This window comes from Somniosus microcephalus, chromosome 9 (genome assembly GCF_052327205.1).
Source record: "Somniosus microcephalus isolate GS21.2 chromosome 9, FLI_Smic_1.0, whole genome shotgun sequence".
Taxonomy (NCBI): domain Eukaryota; kingdom Metazoa; phylum Chordata; class Chondrichthyes; order Squaliformes; family Somniosidae; genus Somniosus; species Somniosus microcephalus.
The window spans coordinates 45,042,312-45,063,283 of NC_140995.1; the positions used below are offsets into that span (position 1 = coordinate 45,042,312).

Consider the following 20,972-nt stretch of genomic DNA (forward strand, 5'->3'; position numbering starts at 1 on the left):
TTGAGGTAGAAGGTCAGCCATGACCTTATTGAATGGCGGAGCATGCTCGAGGGGCCAAATGGCCTTCTCCTGCTCCTATTAATATGTTCTTATGAAGAGGGGTGGGAGGAGGCTCGTGTGGAGCATAAACAACACCATGGATCTATTGGGCTGAATGGCCTGTTTATGTGCTGTAAATACTATGTAAGACAATGTAAGAGGAAACAAAGGTGTGAATAAGATGCAATTTAATATAAGACAGAACAAAAGTCCCAATACAGGAAACTTTGGTTTATCCGGAGGTTAACTGTCCGGAATGCTCGAGCCACCGGCAAAAATCAGGAGCCGTTTCGTTAGTTTTTTTTTCTTTTCGTTGCTTTTTTTTCACCAGTCAGGCTCTGCAAGGTCTCGCTGAAGCTGTTGCTAAGCTACAGAGATGCTTGCAAGGTACGGCTGACTGTTTATAAGCTGTTGCTAAGCAACAGGGTTTGTTGCCAGATACGGAGCTCAAAATCTCCGTATGTTTCAACATTAGCGCTGGTTTGTCCGGCAGTTTTGATGGGATGGCAACAGCTCGGTCCCGTCGGTGCCGGATAGCACAAAGTTTCCTGTATCTAATTGTACACTGAACAAATCAGGGCCTGACTTAAAACTTTAGTTGCCACCAACAAAACGACATGAATCTGCCACGTGAACCAATGAGCCAAGCCCTGGCTGTAGGGGTACAACACATAGGTTGGTCTGATGAAGGGTCAACCTGCCTGTCTAATTCCTCCTTTATCAAATTGGTTTGCCCTGAATACAACCGGTGATGGGTCAGCTTTGTGCAGGAAAATCAGGTCTACATTCGGCCAAACCAGTGGTCCTGAAAGGGACCGCCACCAAAAAGGCAAGTGTTTAAAGAATACTTATCTGAATGTGGAGACGGGAGGTGCAGGAGTGCTTCTCCACCCACCAATCCCCCGGTAGCAACCCCAACGCCTCCATCACTACTTCGATGCCCCCCCACCCCGATCATTTCCTCGACCCCACCATCACTACCTCAACCCCATGTCACTGCCTCGACCCCCCGATCATTTCCTTGACCCCCCGTCACTACCTCAAAACCCCCTCCCGATTGTTACCTCGACCCTCCCATCACTACCTCGACACCCCATCACTACCTCGACCCCCCTCAATCGTTACCTCAACCCCCCCCCATCAATACCACAACCACCTCCTCCCCCCACCAACTCCTGATCACCCCCCTTCTCCATCACCTCCTCTCCCAGACTTTTTTTCACTGATGACATGGCTGTTCTTTGTAATTATATGTTCAGTATAATTCACATTCCAAATTGCTCCCCAACACTCCAGGAGCAGTCGATGGAGCAGCAGAGTGGTAAATGCGGATTCAAATTCTCAGAAAATTGTTTAGAGGCGTAGATTGTTCCTGATAGTTTGGGGTGAAAATTCAGCTCTTTTTCTGAGGATACATTTCTTTACATATTATGGCACCAGCGGGGGCGGGGCGGGAAGTGGGAATTGGGGGAACAGTCACGCCCCAATGGATATTGATGGCAGTTATTTAGAACAGTGTGTGCTTACATTTAAATAAAGGCAAAGAACTCTGTCAATATGTGTGCATGGTTGTCTGCATGTATCTTTAGCTACAGACACAGGTATGAGTGTCTCTAAGTAATTATATAAGTACGTATGGGCTATATTTTTCCCTGTTTTCTAATTCCAGTCCAAAAACGGTGCCATACTCATCATTATCCTTGTTCCTATTTTTCTGTTAAAATTAGCAAATGGAGGAAAATATACTGCATGAGTACAGATGTGAGTTTGTGTATGTCTGTGTAAGTCTGTGTTTGTTTATCGGTATTTACCCCTATCCCACCAAAAATGCATGGCTGATTGAAAAGACACGAGATATGGTACTATGGGTCTCCACCGCTTCCCCACTCCATTATGACCTATGAAAAGAAACTGGCCCTCCCACCCCATTTAGCACCACCACCACCACATGTCTTTCCCACACTGATCCTAGCTCCAGGAATATTTCGGAGCTGGAGAGCTCTGAATTTGGAGCACACTTCCATTTAATGAGATGCAGGGAGAAAATCTGCTGAGGGCCACACATTGAGGAGGAGATGGACAGATGTGGCCGACTACAAGGGCCAGGACAAGAACTGAGTCGATCGGATGCGCAGAGGAGATGCAAATCATGGAACTACTTTCTGACTCCTCACTGTCGGTACACGGCAGTGCTGTACTGAGGAAGTGCTGCAGCGCCCCTCAGGGGGATGTAAAAGATCCCATGGCATTATTTTCAAAAAGGGCAGGGGAGTTCTTCTCAGTGTCCTGGGCCAATATTTATCCTTCAACCAACATCACTAAAAAACAGATTATCTGGTCATTTATCTCATTGCTGTTGTGGGAGCTTGCTGTGCACAAATTGGCTGCCACATCTTCTACATTACAACAGTGACTACACTTCAAAAGTACTTCATTGGCTGTAAAGTACTTTGGAATATAATGAGGTTGTGAGTGAGAGGTGCTATATAAATGCAAGTATTTCATTTTTCCATAAACAAACATTCTTAAATTGCTAACAAACTTCTTTAAAATATACCTAGTAGGAATTTCCATACTGGGGAGTTTGTAAATATTACGAGGCTCACACAATTATTGTTACTATAGTGCTGGCTTTGAAAGCAGCCCAGTTAGTGGCTGCAAGATACTCCGTGTAAATTGCTAGGCAGTGACGCCAATTGGGAGCATTTGAACAGCAGCTCCAGGTACCCAAGCCCCTTGGAAATAACAGAAATAGAGTTGCCATTTGTCTGTATTTGTACTGGACAACCCTGTTTTTGAGTGGCCTATCCAAAAACTTCTAACGCGTAAACCAGGCAAAAAAAGTTATTTTGTTGCACGGAATTACAGAGAATCTTACAGCATAGAAAGAGGCCATTTGGCCCAACTGGTATATGCTGGTGTTTATGTTCCACATGAACCTCCTCCAACCCCTCTTCATCTAACCCTAGCAACATATCCTTCTGTACCTTTCTCACTCATGTACACCTAGCTTCCCCTTAAATTCATCTTTACTAATCACATAGAATAATAAACAGAATTTAAAAGAATAATCATTTTTTAACTCATTTACTTGTGTCTCGCTAATTATTACGATTTTCAATCAATACTGATCAGCGGCAAAACAAAGCTCAGAACTCAAGCCATTGCCCCAACGGTATGGCTCTTCCTGTCTGATAATAGACTTGCAATTGGTAGTAACAGGATAAAGAATTGATAGCTCAAATCATCATAAAGTTATTTGCTGCTAAATTATTTGATTCATTTTCTTTTAAGAAGACCATTATTTCAAGGAAGACCTTGAAGGTGAGGCCATAATAAAGCTTTTTTCTAGAATATTCTTTCCATAAGATATCTGAGTTGCAGTGCTCAGTGAATGAATCCTGCAAATTTATGATATACATTAATGACTTGGACTTGGGTGTAGAGGGCATAATTTCAACGTTTGCTGATGATACGAAACTCGGAAATGTAGTAAAAAATGAGGAGGGTAGTAACAGACTTCAGGAGGACATAGACAGACTGGTGAAATGGGCAGACACATGACAGATGAAATTTGGTAAGAGAATGAGAAGAGGCAATATGAACTAAATGGTACAATTTTAAAGGGGGTACAGGAACAGAGAGAGCTGGGGGTGTATGTACACAAATCTTTGAAGGTGGCAGGACAAGCTGAGAATGCTGTTAAAAAAGCAAATGGAATCCTTGGCTTTATGAATAGAGGCACAGAGTACATAAGCAAGGAAGTTGTGCTAAACCTTTATAAAACACTGGTTAGGCCTCAACTGGAGTACTGTATTGTGTTCAATTCTAGGCACAATGTTTTAGGAAGGATGCCAAGGTCTCGGAGAGGGTGTAGAAGGGATTTACTAGAACGGTACTAGGGATCTGGGACTTCAGTGATGTGGAGAGACTGGGGAAGCTGGGGTTGTTCTTCTTAGAGCAGAGAAGGTTAAGCAGAGATTTGATAGAAGTGTTCCAAATCATGAATGGTTTAGGTAGAGCAAATAAGGAGAAACTGTTTCCAGTGGCAGAAGGGTCGGTAACCAGAGGCCACTGATTAAAGGTGACTGGCAAAAGAACCAGAGGTGACATGAGGAAACATTTTTTACATAGTGAGTTGGTATGATCTGGAATGCACTGCCTGCAAGGGTGGTGGAAGAAGATTCAATAATAACTTTCAAAAGAGAATTGGATAAATACTTGAAAGGGAAATATTTACAAGACTATGGGGAAAGAGCAGGGGAGTGGGACTAATTGGATAGTTCTACCAAAGAGCCGGCATAGATACGATGGGCTGAATGGCCTCCTTCTGTGCTGTATCATTCTATGATTCTATGATTAAGTTTCTCTTTCGTTAGTTAGTAAATGAGTTCAGCCTTTACTTTAACGTTTTGACCGCTTTTTATGATCAGTTTGATCGATAGGAAAACACGCTGAGGTATAGGAAAGTTGCTCACCTTTTGCACATCAGTAAGACATTTGCACAACTTATTAAAATTCTCCACAGATTTCTATTGATTCTGATGGCAGGTAACTCGACAGATTAATTATGGTCAACAACTATCAGACAATTCACACATTTGTTCCCAGTGCTAAATAAAACACAAATATGATCCATCATATTTAGCATACATCATCTCAGTGAGCCTGCTCTAAAGAAAGGCTTTTTGAATTGCAGTCACTGTTATAATGTGGGAAATGCAGCAACCAATTTGCATGCAGCAAGCTCCCACAAACATCAATGTGATAATGACCAGATAATTTGTTTTATGATGTTGGTTGAGGGATGAATATTGAACAGGACACCAGGGAGAACTCTCCTGCTCTTCTTCAAAATAGTGCCTTAGGATCTTTTAAGTCCACCCAAGAGGGCAGACGGAGCCTCCATTTAACGCCACATCTGAAAGACAGCACCTCTGACAGTGCGGCACTTGCTCAGTACTGGAGTGTCAGCCAGGAATTTTGTGCTCAAGTCTCTGGAGTGGGACTTGAAACCACAACGTACTAACTCAAAGGCAAGAGTGCTACCTGACATAAGAAAACTACTAAGCACTTGGATTGAGTATAAAACAAGGCTTTAATCAACTGTTTCACAACCATGAGTTCTTGTTACATCACTAGTTCCTGGTTACAAAAACATCCTGAGCAAGCTGGGTCCACGCCCGAGTATTTATACCTTCCTTGGACGGTGCCACCAGCTGGCTGCCCAATGTTATCTCATGAGTCATTTCTACATGAAAGGTAGGATTCATGATACTACCCACTGAGCCACAGCTGACACTAAGCGGGAAAAATTGGGTTCGTTTGCGCCTCTCAGTAGCGCCACCAGGGGTGCTAATTGGGGGCAAATCCCCTAACGCTCGGGTGCGGCACCGCTAACGCCTCCCCCAAAATTCAGCGGGAGGTTAACGGCGGCAGTAGCCCGTAGCGCCCCATGATGTTGAGCCGCCGGCAATGACGTAATCGGCATGTGCAGCACCCCACTTGTGCCCCCTGACCCATCGCCACACGATATGTACAACAGGATCAGGGAGTGGTTTGGCAGCGGCGGCGGCGCAAGTTAAAGGGCAGGTGTCGGGCGGCCATTTTTATTTTGGCCGACTGCCAGCACCTGCCCCCTTTCGCTTTTGTATGTGGGGTGCAGGCCTCTTGAGTGCAGTTTTCACGGCACCTCCATCCCCAGTGGTCCGGCAAGACCCCGGTGCACGCAGCGCTAGGCCCCTCCACTTTAATACCGCGGCGCTACATTCCGACGTGTGTGGCGATGCTGCACTTAGTGCTGTGAAATTCAATGGCAGCGCCCCAAGCAGGAGGTGGAGCACTTTCCAGTAGTGCCCCACCCCCTGCTTGGGGCGCTGCTACTGAATTTCGCAGCGGCACGTAGAGGAGTGCCGGGCTGAGCGATCGCAGCCGGCACCCCGCATACAAATGTGAAAGGGGGCAGGTGCTGGCAGTCGGCTAAAATAAAAATGGCCACCCGACACCTGCCCTTTAAGTAGCGCCACCGCTGCCAAACCACCCCCTGATCCTGTCGCAAGCGGGGCGCTGGTCACGCCAATGACATCATCGCCGATGGCGCAGTGGCGCAGGGTGCTACCGGCTACTGCTAACCTCCCGCTGAATTTTGTGGGAGGCGTTAGCGGCGCTGCGCCTGGGCGCTAGTGGATTTGCATCCCATTACCGCCCCCCGGGGCGCTAACAAGAGGTGCAAACCAACCCAATTTTGCACCCTTTATTTCTACACTAGGCTGTCTCACTCATGGTGCTTAGCTTTTGGGCCAAAAGATAATTAAACTTTACTCATCAAACAACCAATGTGAATTCAGCAAATCAAAGAGTCATTACACTAACATTATAAGATTACATTCCCACAAATATTAGTAATGACCATCATCTGAGCCATATTTCACTCCTGAAATAGTTTATCTGTGTAATTCTACATGACACTACCTCATTTAGTGAAAGCATCAAACCCACAAGTCAACTCAAAAGATAAAATGAATTAGAATAAATTTAATATAAAATAAATGAAAGTAGAGATTGTTTTTGTCATTATTATGACAGCTGTTTCAAAGACCATTTAAAACCTTATGGTTATCCATGACTAATATACTCCATTCAGTATTTTAAGGCTGCATCCTCCCAGTAAATATTATTTTGCTAATTTAACATGTTCCTCAAGTATTCTAAACCATAAAACAATTGCTTCAATTTGTAGCCAATTATACTTTTTTCCCTATTTTCTCTTTCCTCCCTTTTCAGTTTCGCAAAACTTTTTAATGACTGAGAGAATGGACCAGTATTCCAGGCATTTCCAATTAACATGTTCCAGATCCTTGCAATTCACTTGCTCCAGGTCCATGAAATTCACTTGTTCCAGGTCCTTGCAATTCACATGGTTCAGATCCTTCCAATTAATTGTTCCAGGTCCGTACAATTAACATGTTCCAGATCCTTGCAATTAACATGTTCCAGATCCTTGCAATTAACATGTTCCAGGTTCTTGAAATTAACATGTTCCAGGTCCTTGCAATTAACTTGTTCCCCTTTGCCCCCCCCTTACACTATTCAATGTTCAATGTATTTATGATTTCACTAGAAATAGAGAACAGAGGAAATCTTATCGCCAGGTGAGATACAAGGACAGATCTTACAAATTTTCGCTCCCAGCGCAAAACTTCACAGAGAAGGAACGGACATCGGGAATTCAGGCACGTGGAGGCCAACAGGCTCGGCAAAAATCCTGTGGGACCAGCTGACCTCTGCCCCTGAATTCCCAGCAAGCTTTCCCAGCATGCAAAGCTCTGCGCTACATCAATCCTACAATTGATATTGGCCCTGAATTTGCGGTCGGTATGCCGGCGTACTCTCAGAGTATGCAGTCATGCCGCCTTTGAAATTGACCGCAAATTCAGGAATTCCACCTGCGCTAAATCCCAAACTTGCGATCTGTCAAGTTCCAACTGCACATCGGCTTCATCGCACATTTCACCTCCTCATTCAAACCAACTTACTGGCAGAAAGTTGGGCTTATTGCCCACCTACTGCTCAGTAATAATGCCTGAAAATGTTTACGTCTGGTGCAAACAGGCACAGGAGCCTGTTGCACAGCGTAAGGGGAGATGGGGGGGCAATGAGAGAATTGTATTACTTTATGCGACAGCTCATAACAATAAGGCACTGGTTCATGTCTGAGCGGGTACAAGCTTTGAAAGAAACTTGGGGGGAGAAATTCGGCATGTCAGCGCCCCCCAGTTAGCGACTGCTGGGGGCGCTATTGGGGCGCTCAGCCAGTAGCGCCGCGGTGGGGTAAATCCCGCGTCGCACGGCAAATTTGCCGGCCCCGTAGCACCGACGATAACAGTTAGCGCCTCGGCACCTTTCGCCATGCAGATCATGACGTCAGCGAGTGTGCAACGCTCACTGAGTGCCCGATCTGCAAACTTCAGTAGCGCTCCCCGCCATACCGCCTCGCGCCGACAGCGCCAGGGAGCAGAGGCATGAACCAGCCAGCTGGCGGCTGGCGGGCCGTTACTTAAAGGCTTAAAGGGATGCACCCCAGCTGTCAAGGAACTTCCATTCCAAAGGTCAGTTAGGAGTGGCAGAGAGCGCAGGATGTATCTGCAGCCAAATAAAGGCTGCTTAGTCCCCAGAGTGTTGCGGGCAATCAAAGGACTTTACATTTTATCCCACAGTTTAATGCCATTCTGCACTCCCCAAATCATTGGGGGCTGGTGTGCAGACTCCAGTGACCCTCCCCTTTAATGGCTGGAAGGCACCTGCACCAATGCTCACTCCCGATTACACAACACCAGATATTCGTTATCGCTTGGAGCCTAACCTATGCCATTAGCGCCTGATTTAGTGCGCCCCTGCATTCTTTGAGCACTGAGACTGAATTTAGCATGCAGCAAGATTGATTAGCACCTGCCGCTAAACTTCCAACTTCTCAAAAGTTAGCACCCCAACCGGGACGATACCGAATTTCTAGCCCCTGCATTTGTTAAAGTTTGAAAACAGGGCCTTTTTGTGTCACCGTCTTTGCTGCCCAAAAGCCTTTTGTAGTTTCGGTTTAATTATTTCCCAACTTCTTTTGAGATAGGATTTAATTCACTTTCATGATTTCCTCTTGATTTTAGATTATTTAAATTAATCAAAAGTTAGTTAGCCTAATAGAGGAGAAACAAATTTGCTAGGACTATGGGTTGGATTTTGCCAATGGGGAGCTTTTGGAGACGGGACTCACACTTATCGGGTTTTAGTCCCACCTCCAACAACTTCTGGCCAACACACGCTATTTTTCCTTGATTGACCTTGTTAAGCCCGCCCAACTGACTTAGCAGGCCAATTAAGGGGAAGCCAGTTACAGAGAACGTCAGTCAGCATATGATGTTTCATCTGTCAAAAGTTTTTGACAGATGAATTGTCATCGTTTGATAGCTCTGTGAAGCTGTCAAACACTGACATTCTCTGTAGTTTGATGAGTTCTTGAATTCAAGACTCATCAAACCTCTTTCTTTAGCAGAAATGAGATGGCTGTTGCATTGGAGAATGCAGCAGCCATCTGTCATCTCTGCCGGTGAGGTGCGAGACTCTCCGCATCCCCAACGATTGAAGCCTGCAGGAAGAAACAAAGGTAAGTAAACTTTTTCTAACACTTTCCACTTACCTCACATACTCACCTCTCCAAACTTGCACCCATCAGTTACCTTCACAGCGCACTTCTGTACCCCGCAGACCCCCGCAGACCCACTGCTCGCCTCGGTAACCCTGGTGGGATTCACAGCCTTCAGAAAGCCCGCACTTGTTTGGGTAAAATGGGGATAATCCTCTTATCTGCCTATCTGTTCACAGGCAGCTAAGTGGCTGTAATCCCCTTCCTGCCTCCAGGAGACGGGACCCGGCGCGGGTCGGCTACCCGCTTCCTGGGAAGATGGCACGAAGGCGGGTTGGGGGCGGGATGGGCACCCGCCCCAAGATTCTGCCATTTTCCTGGCAGTCCCGCCTCCAAATCCGCCTCCCCAGGGCTGGCAAGGTCGCGCCCTATGTGACTGTAATTATAGGTTTATGTTGTCATGGCCCAGAATTAAAGGGCCAATAATAATTCATGCTTTGTATAAAAAGTATCCTAATCGAGTTTTATGGTTTTAAGGACACCTTCGTTAAAAAGAATCTCAAGACTTTTCAGTGTTTGATCGAATTCTATTAATGTTGAAATCTTGGTTTGTGCATTAAATACTATTGCAATGATCGTAATTTATTAATAAAATAGCATTTCTGGCTGCTAAATTATTTTAAATGTGTTGCAGGCAAATCAGCAATCTGCTCTGTTTCCTGATTGGCTAAGAGTCAGGAAGTGAAAGGAGCACCGCCCCACATGATCCCAAGTTCGCATATGCACAACGGTGTGCCCCTGGGATCCGTGGGGCACTACGATGCGCAAAACTTCGCAGCGTTTGAAAGCAACTTTTCGAAGGGTAAGTGCGGGTTTCGTTCGGATGCCGGCGGTGTACCCCTCAGCTATGCTGCCGACCGCGAATTCAGGGCCAATATACACCTGCTACCTTGATCCCTTTTCACCTCACTGTAATTAAGAGGCTAAGCTGGCTTACATTTTCAGAACATGGTGCGAGGCAGACGTACTCCAAGCCGATTGGACGATCCACGCACTGCAATTCACTCGGGCAGGTGGCGTTTAGTATTGTACATGCATCTGGATCTACTTCGCAATTCTTGCCTTCAAATCCTGCAAGAAATGAAATGTCAGGAAATGTGAAGGTATAGTAGAATGGCAATTCACTGAGGAGAGTTCAACAGCAGTAACTAGCATTTAATATACCCGGTAAAGATTAATTACATCATTTTACAAATCAATGTTAGAACTCATGCAAAATTTAACCTTTGCTGACATTTGAATAGATTTTGAGTGCACTTACATGTTGCTGTGTTTTTTTGGTATAATTGAGAAACCTTAATGACAGGCCAAGTGCAGGGTGTTGCCCATGTGGAAAGGAGTGGGGGAAAGACAAGGATAATTCCCAAATAATGGTCTGGGGAGTGCCAGACTGGTGTTTTCTGTCTCCAATGCAATGTCAATGCAATTCCTAAAATGTAGTTGTCAGGTACAAAAAAAATAATCAAAAAGGCTAATGGTTTGTTAGCCTTTATAACTGGAGGGCCAGAATATAATAGGACGACGTTTTGCTACAGCTGTACAAAGCCCTGGTTAGACAACATATGGAGTACCGTGCACAGTTCTCGGCACCACAATTTAGAAAGGATATACTGGCCTTGCAAGGATTGCAGCGCAGATTCACCAGAATGTTACCAGGGCTCCAAGGGTTAAATTATGAGGAACTTATAAACTAGATTTGTATTCCTTGGAATATAGGTTAAGGGGTGATTTGATTAAGGTTTTTTGGATTTTGAAAGGAATTGGTAGGATCGATAGGGAGAAACTTTTTCCGCTGGAGTGGGAGTCTAGTACAAGGGGCAGAACAATAAAATCAGAGCCAGGCCATTCAGAAGAGAAGTGAGGAAACACATCTTCAGACAAGGGTGGTAGAAGTGTGGAACTCCCGCCCACAAAAAGCAGTAGATGCTAGCTCAATTAATACTTTTAAATCTGAGCTTGATAAGATTTTTTCTAGACAAGAGTATAAAAGGATATGGAGCCGAGTCGGGTGGATGGAGTTAAGATACAGGTTACTGATTGGCGGAACAGGTTTGAGCTGCTGAATGGCCTACTCCTGTTCCTATGTTCCTAATCAATGCTACATGTTATGTTACAGTTATATAAAGCTCTGGTTAGATCCCATTTAGAGTACTGCATTCAGTTCTGGGCACCGCACCTCAGCAAGGATATATTGGCCTTGGAAGGGGTGCAGCTCAGATTCACCAGAATGATACTGGGGCTAAAAGGGTTAAATTATGGAGTCAGGTTGCATGGACGAGACTTGTCTTCCCTCAAGTATAGACGATTAAGGGGTGATCTAATTGAAGTTTAAGATGATTAAAGGATTTGATAGGGTAGCTAGAGAGAAACTATTTCCTCTGGTGGGGGCTTAACCTTAAAATTAGAGCTAGGCCGCTCATGGGTGATATCAGGAAGCAATTCTTCACACAAAGGGGAGTGGAAATCTGGAATTCTCTCCCATAAAAGCCTGGTGGTCAATTGAAAATTTCAAAACAGAATGTTAGATTTTTGTTAGGCAAGGGTATTAAGGGTTACGGAATCAAGGCGGGTAGATGGAGTTAACATACAGATCAGCCATGGTCTCATTGAATGGTCATGGTGTGGAGATGCCGGAGTTGGACTGGGGTGGACAAATGTAAGAAGTCACACAACACCAGGTTATAGTCCAACAGCTTTATTTGAAGTCACAAGCTTTCGGAGCGCTGCTCCTTCGTCAGACTTCACCTGACGAAGGAGCAGCGCTCTGAAAGCTTGTGACATCAAATAAAGCTGTTGGACTATAACCTGGTGTTGTGTGACTTCTATCATTGAATGGTGGAACAGACTCGAGGGGATGAATGTCCTACTCCTGTTCCCAAGTTCCTAAGATGTCCAAAAAATATTCCTGGGTTACTCTCTAGATGCTGTAAACCTAACAATTGTGCTAAATGGGAGAGATTCAGAATAGATCTAGCAACTCAAAACTGGGCATGCATGAAGCACTGTGGACCATCAGCAGCAGCAGAATTGTATTCCACCACAATCAGTAACCTCATGGCCTGGCACATCCCTCACTGTACCATTACCATCAAGCCAGGGGATCAACCCTGGTTCAATGAGGAGTGTAAAAGATCATACCAGGAGCAGCACCAGGCATACGTAAAAATGAGGTGCCAACCTGGGGATGCTGCAAGACAGGACGACATGCATGCTAAACAGCTGAAGTAGTTTACTTTAGACAGAGCTAAGCGATCCCACAACCAACGGATCAGATCAAAGCTCTGCAGTCCTGCCACATCCAGTTGTGAATGGTGCAGTAACAATTAAATAACTAATGGCAGAAGGAAGCTCCATAAACATCCCCATCCTCAATAATGGCGGAGCCTAGCACACGAGTGCAAAAGACAAGGCTAAAGCATTTGCAAGCATCTTCAACCAGAAGTGCCGAGTGGATGATCCATCTCGGCCTCCTACTTAGGTCCCCACCATCACAGAAGCCAGTCTCCAGCCAATCAGATTCACTCCACGTGATATCAAGAAACGGCTGAGCGCACTGGATACAGCATAGGCTATGGGCGCCAACAACATCCCGGCTGTTGTGCTGAAAACTTGTGCTCCAGAACTAGCTATGCCACTAGCCAAGCTGTTTCAATAGAGTTACAACACTGGCATCTACCCGACAATGTGGAAAACTGCCCAGGTATGTCCTATTCACAAAAAGCAGGACAAATCCAATCTGGCCAATTACCGCCCCATCAGTCTACTCTCAATCATCAGCAAAGTGATGGAAGGTGTCGTCGACAGTGCTATCAAGCAGCACTTACTCACCAATAACCTGCTCACCAATGCTCAGCTTGGGTTCGGACATGACCACTCGACTCCAGACCTCATTACAGCCTTGGTACAAACAAGGACAAAAGAGCTGAATTCCAGAGATGAGGTAAGAGTGATTGCCCTTGACATCAAGGCAGCATTTAACTGAGTGTGGCATCAAGGAGCCCTAGTAAAATTGAAGTCAATGGGAATCAGGGGAAAAAATCTTTACTGGCTGGAGTCATAATTAGCACAAAGGAAGATGGTTATGGTTGTTGGAGACAAGACCAGGATATCACTGCAGTAATTCCACAGGTCAATGTCCCAGGCCCAACCATCTTCAGCTGCTTCATCAATGACCTTCCCTCCATTATAAGGTCAGAAGTGGGGATGTTCACTGATAATTGCACAGTTTAGTTCCATTCACAACTCCTCAGATAATGAAGCAGTCCATGCTCACATGCAGCAACACCTGCACGACATTCAGGCTTGGGCTGAGAAGTGGCAAGTAACATTCGTGCTATACAAGTGCCAGGCAATGACTATCTCCAACAAGAGAGTCTAACCACCGCCCCTTGACATTCAATGGCATTACCATTGCCGAATCCCCCACCATCAACATCCTGGGGGGTCACCATTGACCAGAAACTTAACTGGACCAGCCACTTAAATACTGTGGCTACAAGAGCAGGTCAGAGGTTGGGTATTCTGCAGTGAATGTCTCACCTCCTGACTCCCTAAAGCCTTTGCACCATCTACAAGGCACAAGTAAGGAGTGTGATGGAATACTCTTCCCCTGCCTGGTTGAGTGTATCTCCAACAACACTCAAGAAGCTCGACACCATCCAGAACAAAGCAGCCCGATTGGCATCCCATCCAATGCCTTAACCATTCACTCCCTCCACCACCGGCGTACCGTGGCTGCAGTGTATACCATCTACACGATGCACTGCAGCAACTCACTAAGGCTTCTTCGATAGCACCTCCCAAACTCTACCACCTAGAAGGACAAGGGCAGCAGGCGCATGGGAACACCATCACCTCCAAGTTCCCCTCCAAGTCACACACCATCCTGATTTGGAAATATATCGCCGATCCTTCATCATCACTGGCTCAAAATCCTGGAACTCACTTCCTAACAGCACTGTGGGCGTACCTTCACCACAAGGACTGCAACGGTTCAAGAAGGCGGCTCACCACCACCTTCTCACGGGCAATTAGGGATGGGCAATAAATGCTGGCCTTGCCAGCGACACCAACATCCCAGGAACAAATAACAAAAAAATTACAGTTGGTGATAGTGGTGGAGAAACACCTAACAGATCGCTGGGATATTCTGTTTATTTTGAATTGGTTGCCACCTCCATTAAAATCATGGACAGAAGAATGCGATGCAAATGTTTCCATATTGCACATCATAATTTCTAGGCTACAGTTTGGAACATACAGCACAGAAGCAGGTCATTCTGCCCAACCAGTCCATGCCAGCATTTATGCTCCACTCGAGTCTCCTCCCGTCTTTCCTCATCTAACTCTATCAGCGTAACCCTCTATTCCCTTCTCTCTCATATGCTTATCTCACCTCTCCTTAAATGCATCAAAACGATTCACCTCAACCACTCCCTGTGGTAGCGATTTCCACATTCTCACCACTCTCTGGGTAAAGAAGTTTCTTCTGAATTCCCTATTTTCTTGGTGACAATATTGATGGCCTCTAGTTTTGCTCTTCCCCACAAGTGGAAACACTCTCTGTTTACTCTATCAAAACCTTCCATAACTTTAAAGAACTCTATTAGTTTAACCTTCAGCCTTCTCTTTTCAAGAGCAAAGAGACCCAGCCTGTTCATCCTTTCCTGATAGGTATAACCTTGCAGTTCTGGTATCATATACTTGAAAAGGAAAAATATGCGGGTCTATGTGGAAAGAGCAGGGGAGTGGGACTAATTGCATATCTCTTTCAAAGAGCCGGCGCAGGCACGATGGGCCAAATGGCCTCCGTCTGTGCTATATGATTCATTAATCTAGGTCATCACCCCATCAAAATGTGATCGAGCTGAAGCCCTTATGACAAGTACCTTAAGAATGATAGCTTGTGGCGTGCTGCTGTTTTTATGTGCCCACACGGCTTTCCTCCCAAAACAGCTCAAGGCGCATTATATAGAGCTTGGGCTTAAAGGGCATGGTGCACAGAGGAGAATTGTGTGGAGAGAATCGCAAGCCTATAATGGAGATCCTTTGACATTCCGCCCATTAATTTAACTGGAATAAAAATGGTAGGGGCTTTGTTACAGGTGGGTGATTCTCCCTGCCCGATTTCCCTTGTGCTCCACGAAAACAATCCTTTGCGCCTCCAAGCATTAAGAGGGAAATGCCATTTCTATCCCACAGTGCTAGTAAGTGAAAACAAAACGGAATCCTCTTTTGATGTGTAGGCCGATTTGCCTTTATACAATATCCCTAGATCGTGACATGAATATTTTTGCAAATTGACTTCTTGTGTTTTCGTTTCTCCTTGTGTGATCTCAGTAGTGAACAGGCAAAACATAAGAGAAAAATGGGGATCGCAACATTGTTGTGACATTTTGTTAAACGGTAAACAAATAGAATATAGCTCTAGACTGAGATCTCACACCTCATTAATCTACAAATGCCACTTCCACAGTGCCTTAGAAAATTGCTCATTTGGTGAAAACAAGTTACATCCCTCTAGAGAATGCCCACATATCCTGTCTGTTCTCTTTTATGCATCCTTTATTGTCCCAGGTTGAAAATCGTTGCAACCTCTTAATAAGGTATCTGAGAAGATCTTCTCACTTTTTTAGATCCCTGTGGACTACTAGCTTTACATATTCTCCTTCTTGCCTATGCACACAGATGGTTCTTCCTGCTATACACAAGAATTCTTGTAGATAAACATGCGTTTAGTCCAGCTCACCCAAAGTCGTGGTTTGGCACGGTTAGATTCTCTTTTGGTACAGCTTGACTTGATTTGCCACTGATGGCAGCTCACTGATGGTTCATCCTGAAGTGGTGATTTTCCCTCAGATAGGAATAGGAGTAGGCCATTCAGCCCCTCAAGCCTGTTCTGCAATTCAATTAGATCTTGGCTGATTTGTACCTCAACTCCATCGACCTGCCTTAGCTCCATATCCTTTGATACCCTTACCTAACAAAAATCTAACAGTCTCAGTCTTGAAAGCTCCAATTATACCGGAATCCACAGCCTTTTGGGGGAGAGCTCCAGATTTCCAGTACCCTTTGTGTGAAAAAGTGCTTCCCTCCTTAATGAGCTAGCTCTAATTTTAAGATTCTGTCCCCTCATTCTTGATTCCCCTACCAGAGGAAATAGTTTCCCTATATAGACCCTATTGAATCCTTTTAACATTTTAAACACTTCAATCAGATCACTCTTAACACATTCAGAAAACAACAGCAATGTGAATATTACCCCACCTGCCATTTCTTTCTGGCTACGGGATAGGTTAAGTACTCAGGTACATAAAATAAATAAAAAGGTTAATGGAACAGTGGCCTTTGTCTCAAGAGGGCTGGAATATAAAGGGGTGGAAATTATACTGTAGTTGTATAAAGTTCTGGTTAGACCATATCTGGAGTACTGTGTTCAGTTCTGGGCACCAAACCTCAGGAAGGATATATTGCCCTTGGAGGGGGTGCAGCACAGATTCACCAGAATGATACCAGGGCTAAAAGGGTTAAATTATGAGGACAGGTTGCATAGACTAGGCTTGTATTCCCTTGAATATCGAAGATTAAGGGGTGATCTAATTGAGGTGTTTAAGATGATTAAAGGAGTTGATGGGGTAGATAGAGAGAAACTATTTCCTCTGGTGGGGAGTCCAGAACAAGGGGGTATAACCTTAAAATTAGAGCCAGACCGTTCAGGGGTGATGTCAGGAAGCACTTCTTCACACAAAGGGTGGTGGAAATCTGGAACTCTCTCCCCCAAAAAGCTGTTGCGGCTGCGGGTCAACTGAAAATTCCAAAACTGAGATTGATAGATATTTGTTAGGCAAGGGTATTAAGGGTTATGGAACCAAGGCGGGTAGATGGAGTTAAGATACAGATCAGCCATGATCTAATTGAATGGCGGAACAGGCTCGAGAGGCTGAATGGCCTACTCCTGTTCCTATGTTCCTAAGCCACTGCAGTGATGCAGCTTTCTGTTCTCACTACGCTGTATGTGATGTAGTGATGCAGCTTTCTGTTCTCACTATGCTGTATGTGATGTAGTGATGCAGCTTTCTGTTCTCGCTACGCTGTATGTGATGTAGTGATGCAGCTTTCTGTTCTCGCTACGCTGTATGTGATGCAATGATGCAGCTTTCTGTTCTCGCTACGCTGTATGTGATGTAGTGATGCAGCTTTCTGTTCTCGCTATGCTGTATGTGATGTAGTGATGCAGCTTTCTGTTCTCGCTACGCTGTATGTGATGCAATGATGCAGCTTTCTGTTCTCGCTAAGCTGTATGTGATGTAGTGATGCAGCTTTCTGTTCTCGCTACGCTGTATGTGGTGTAGTGATGCAGCTTTCTGTTCTCACTACACTGTATGTGATGTAGTGATGCAGCTTTCTGTTCTCGCTACGCTGTATGCGATGTAGTGATGCAGCTTTCTGTTCTCACTACGCTGTATGTGATGTAGTGATGCAGCTTTCTGTTCTCGCTACGCTGTATGTGGTGTAGTGATGCAGCTTTCTGTTCTCGCTACGCTGTATGTGGTGTAGTGATGCAGCTTTCTGTTCTCGCTACGCTGTATGTGATGTAGTGATGCAGCTTTCTGTTCTCGCTATGCTGTATGTGATGTAGTGATGCAGCTTTCTGTTCTCACTACGCTGTATGTGATGCAATGATGCAGCTTTCTGTTCTCGCTACGCTGTATGTGATGTAGTGATGCAGCTTTCTGTTCTCGCTACGCTGTATGTGATGCAATGATGCAGCTTTCTGTTCTCGCTACGCTGTATGTGATGTAGTGATGCAGCTTTCTGTTCTCGCTATGCTGTATGTGATGTAGGTATGTGATGTAGTGATGCAGCTTTCTGTTCTCACTATGCTGTATGTGATGTAGTGATGCAGCTTTCTGTTCTCGCTACGCTGTATGTGATGTAGTGATGCAGCTTTCTGTTCTCACTACGCTGTATGTGATGTAGTGATGCAGCTTTCTGTTCTCACTATGCTGTATGTGATGTAGTGATGCAGCTTTCTGTTCTCGCTACGCTGTATGTGATGTAGTGATGCAGCTTTCTGTTCTCACTACGCTGTATGTGATGTAGTGATGCAGCTTTCTGTTCTCACTACGCTGTATGTGATGTAGTGATGCAGCTTTCTGTTCTCACTACGCTGTATGTGATGTAGTGATGCAGCTTTCTGTTCTCGCTACGCTGTATGTGATACAATGATGCAGCTTTCTGTTCTCGCTACGCTGTATGGACCTTCCTCAACATTGGGGTAGGTCTGGCGGCCAGAAATGAAGCTGCAAATCTTGACTGCTAAACAGCAGTGCTTGCACACGACTGAAAAAGCAGCTTTGGTCTTTCTGTTGCTACTGATGATATGGAATCCACCCTTCCATATGAACAAAGTGAACCGCACAGCTTCAAGTATCACAGCAAGTGAATGTTTGTTTCTACGGGAAGGCATTCTGTATTATAAATGCAACACAAATGTATCACTACATTTCAAATATATAGGCATTATATTAATCAGTGAACTGTTGATATATAAAAAAAACACGTCATTGTAGCTTCCTGTGAATCTTGCAATTCTCATTCTGATACAAGAGTATGAAACTCTTTTCATGAATGTCACAGTGGCATTTATTCCAATGCACATTAACATGAGTCTGGTCTTCCCAGCAGTGTTGCGACTGCCTGGGCTACCAATTACACTTTAAAATTCTAAATCACGTTGGTGTGTATTATAGAAAGTAAAAGATGCTGTGTGGGGAAATAAGGGTCGCAATTCAATCTCTGCGATCTTCTGACTCTCAAAGGATTCAAACGGGCGTCCTGTGGCTTATAAAGTCATTAAAATGCAATGGTAGAATCACAGCTCTGTGGGCTACAGCAATGGTAGTGTGCCTTGGTATATTAATACACTGTTAAACGTAGGTCTGTATCCTTAATGCTTCATACAACTTGCATTTATGTCAGGACTTTCAACATAGAAAACTGTTCGATGGTGCTTCACAGAGGTTTAAGGAAAATGGATGCTGAGGCAAAGAAGGAGAGATTGGGAGGGGGACCATCAGTTCGATCAAAGAGGTGTATTTTTAAGGAAGGTCATGAAGGAGGAGACGTTATGGCAGAGAGGTTTGGGTAGGGAATTCCAGAGTGTGGGACCTAGGCAGCTGAAGGCATGGCCACCAATGGTTGGGCAAAAGAATTAGGCCCAAGAGGCTGGTGTTAAAAGGCTGTAGGGCTGGAAGAGGTTAGAGAAATAGGGAAGGGTAATGTCATGGAGGGACTTAAAAACAAGGACAAGAATTTTAAATTTGAGGCATTGGGTAACTGGGAGCCCATGTCGGTTGGCACAGGCAGAGGTGATGGGCAAGTGGGACTTGGTGCTGGTTCGGACATGAGCAGTAGATTTTTGGATGAGCTGGAGTTTATGGAGGGTGCAGCATGAAAGGTCGATAGGAAAAGCATTGGAGTAATCGAGTTTGGAGTTGACAAAAAACATATGTGAGGGTTTCAGCAACACAGTGAACTACTGATCCAGCCCATTCAGAGTAGGTTAAAGGGCAGATTAGGGATGAGTGGGTCAGAAAGTGTTTCCTCATCCCGGTTTTTCAATTTTATCTCTTATTTGTCAGATAGGTGTCAGTCCTGGCTCAGTGGGTAGCACTCCCCCTCCAGAGACCTGAGCACAAAATCTAGGCTGACACTCTGGTGCAGCTCTGAGGGAGTATTACACTGTTGGAGGTGCCGTCTTTCAGATGATACATTGGGCTGGATTTTACCAGCCCTGAGGAGGCGTGTCTGGAGGTGGGACTGCTGGGAAAATCCCCAAAGATAGGAGCAGGTCCCAAACCCGCTCCCAACCCGCCTCAACCAATTTTCCCGGGAGTCGGGTCCCCGATTTGCATAGGGTCCCGACTCCTAGAGGTGGGAAGAGGATTACAGCCACTTAACTACCTGTTAACGGGTAGTTACCTCTTAATACCCTTGCCCAGTAAAAATCTACCAATCTCGGGTTTGAAATTTTTAATTGAACCCCTAGCCTCAACAGCTTTTTGGGGGAGAGATTTCCACTACCCTTTGTGTGAAAAAGTGCTTCCTGACATCACCCCTGAACGGCCTGGCTCTAATAAGAATACGAGCAGTAGATTTTTTCATGAGCTGTAGTGTATGGAGACTGCAGGACGAAAGACTAACAGGAAAAGGATTGGAGTAATCAAGTCTGTAGGTGCCAGAACCTTTTATGAGGGTTTCAGAAACACAGTGACCATCTGATCTAGACCATTGTTCTGGACTCGCCCACCAGAGGAAATAATTTCTCTGTCAACTGCTTAAAACATCTTTATCACCTCAAATAGTTTAGCCCTTAATCTTCTAAACTCAAGGGAATACAAGCTTAATCTATGCAACCTGTCCTCATAATTTAAACCTTTTAGCCCCAGTATCAATATTTTTGATAAAGCATAAACTGGTCCAACTTACCAACGGGACAGCTACAATTATAATGTCCAACGTAGTCATTGCAGAGGCCTCCGTGCTTGCATGGGTTTGAAGAGCACTCGTCGACTTCTGTCTCACAATGAACCCCTGGTAATTTGAGAAGAGCATTTGTCAAGATGAGTTTCAAGTGAGGTGATGGTTTCATTATTGTTACCATTGTTTGTTCATTCCACAGTGGACCAAGCAATTTATTACAACACACATTATAATCATTCAAATCAGCCTTGTT

At 44.9% G+C, this 20,972-nt stretch overlaps 1 protein-coding gene across 11 annotated transcripts in view; it reads right to left on the reverse strand.

Moving 5' to 3' along the window:
• LOC147112361 (protein eyes shut homolog) overlaps positions 1-20,972 on the reverse strand; it is a 2,879,641-nt gene that overhangs the window by 1,391,435 nt on the left and 1,467,234 nt on the right. For all 11 annotated transcript variants that reach the window (XM_085996555.1, XM_085996552.1, XM_085996547.1 and 8 more), the window contains 2 exons: positions 20,726-20,830; positions 10,173-10,306 (listed from right to left, as the gene is read on the reverse strand). In XM_085996555.1, the coding sequence (XP_085852681.1) occupies positions 10,173-10,306; positions 20,726-20,830 (239 nt within the window). The remainder of the gene's footprint in view (positions 1-10,172; positions 10,307-20,725; positions 20,831-20,972) is intronic.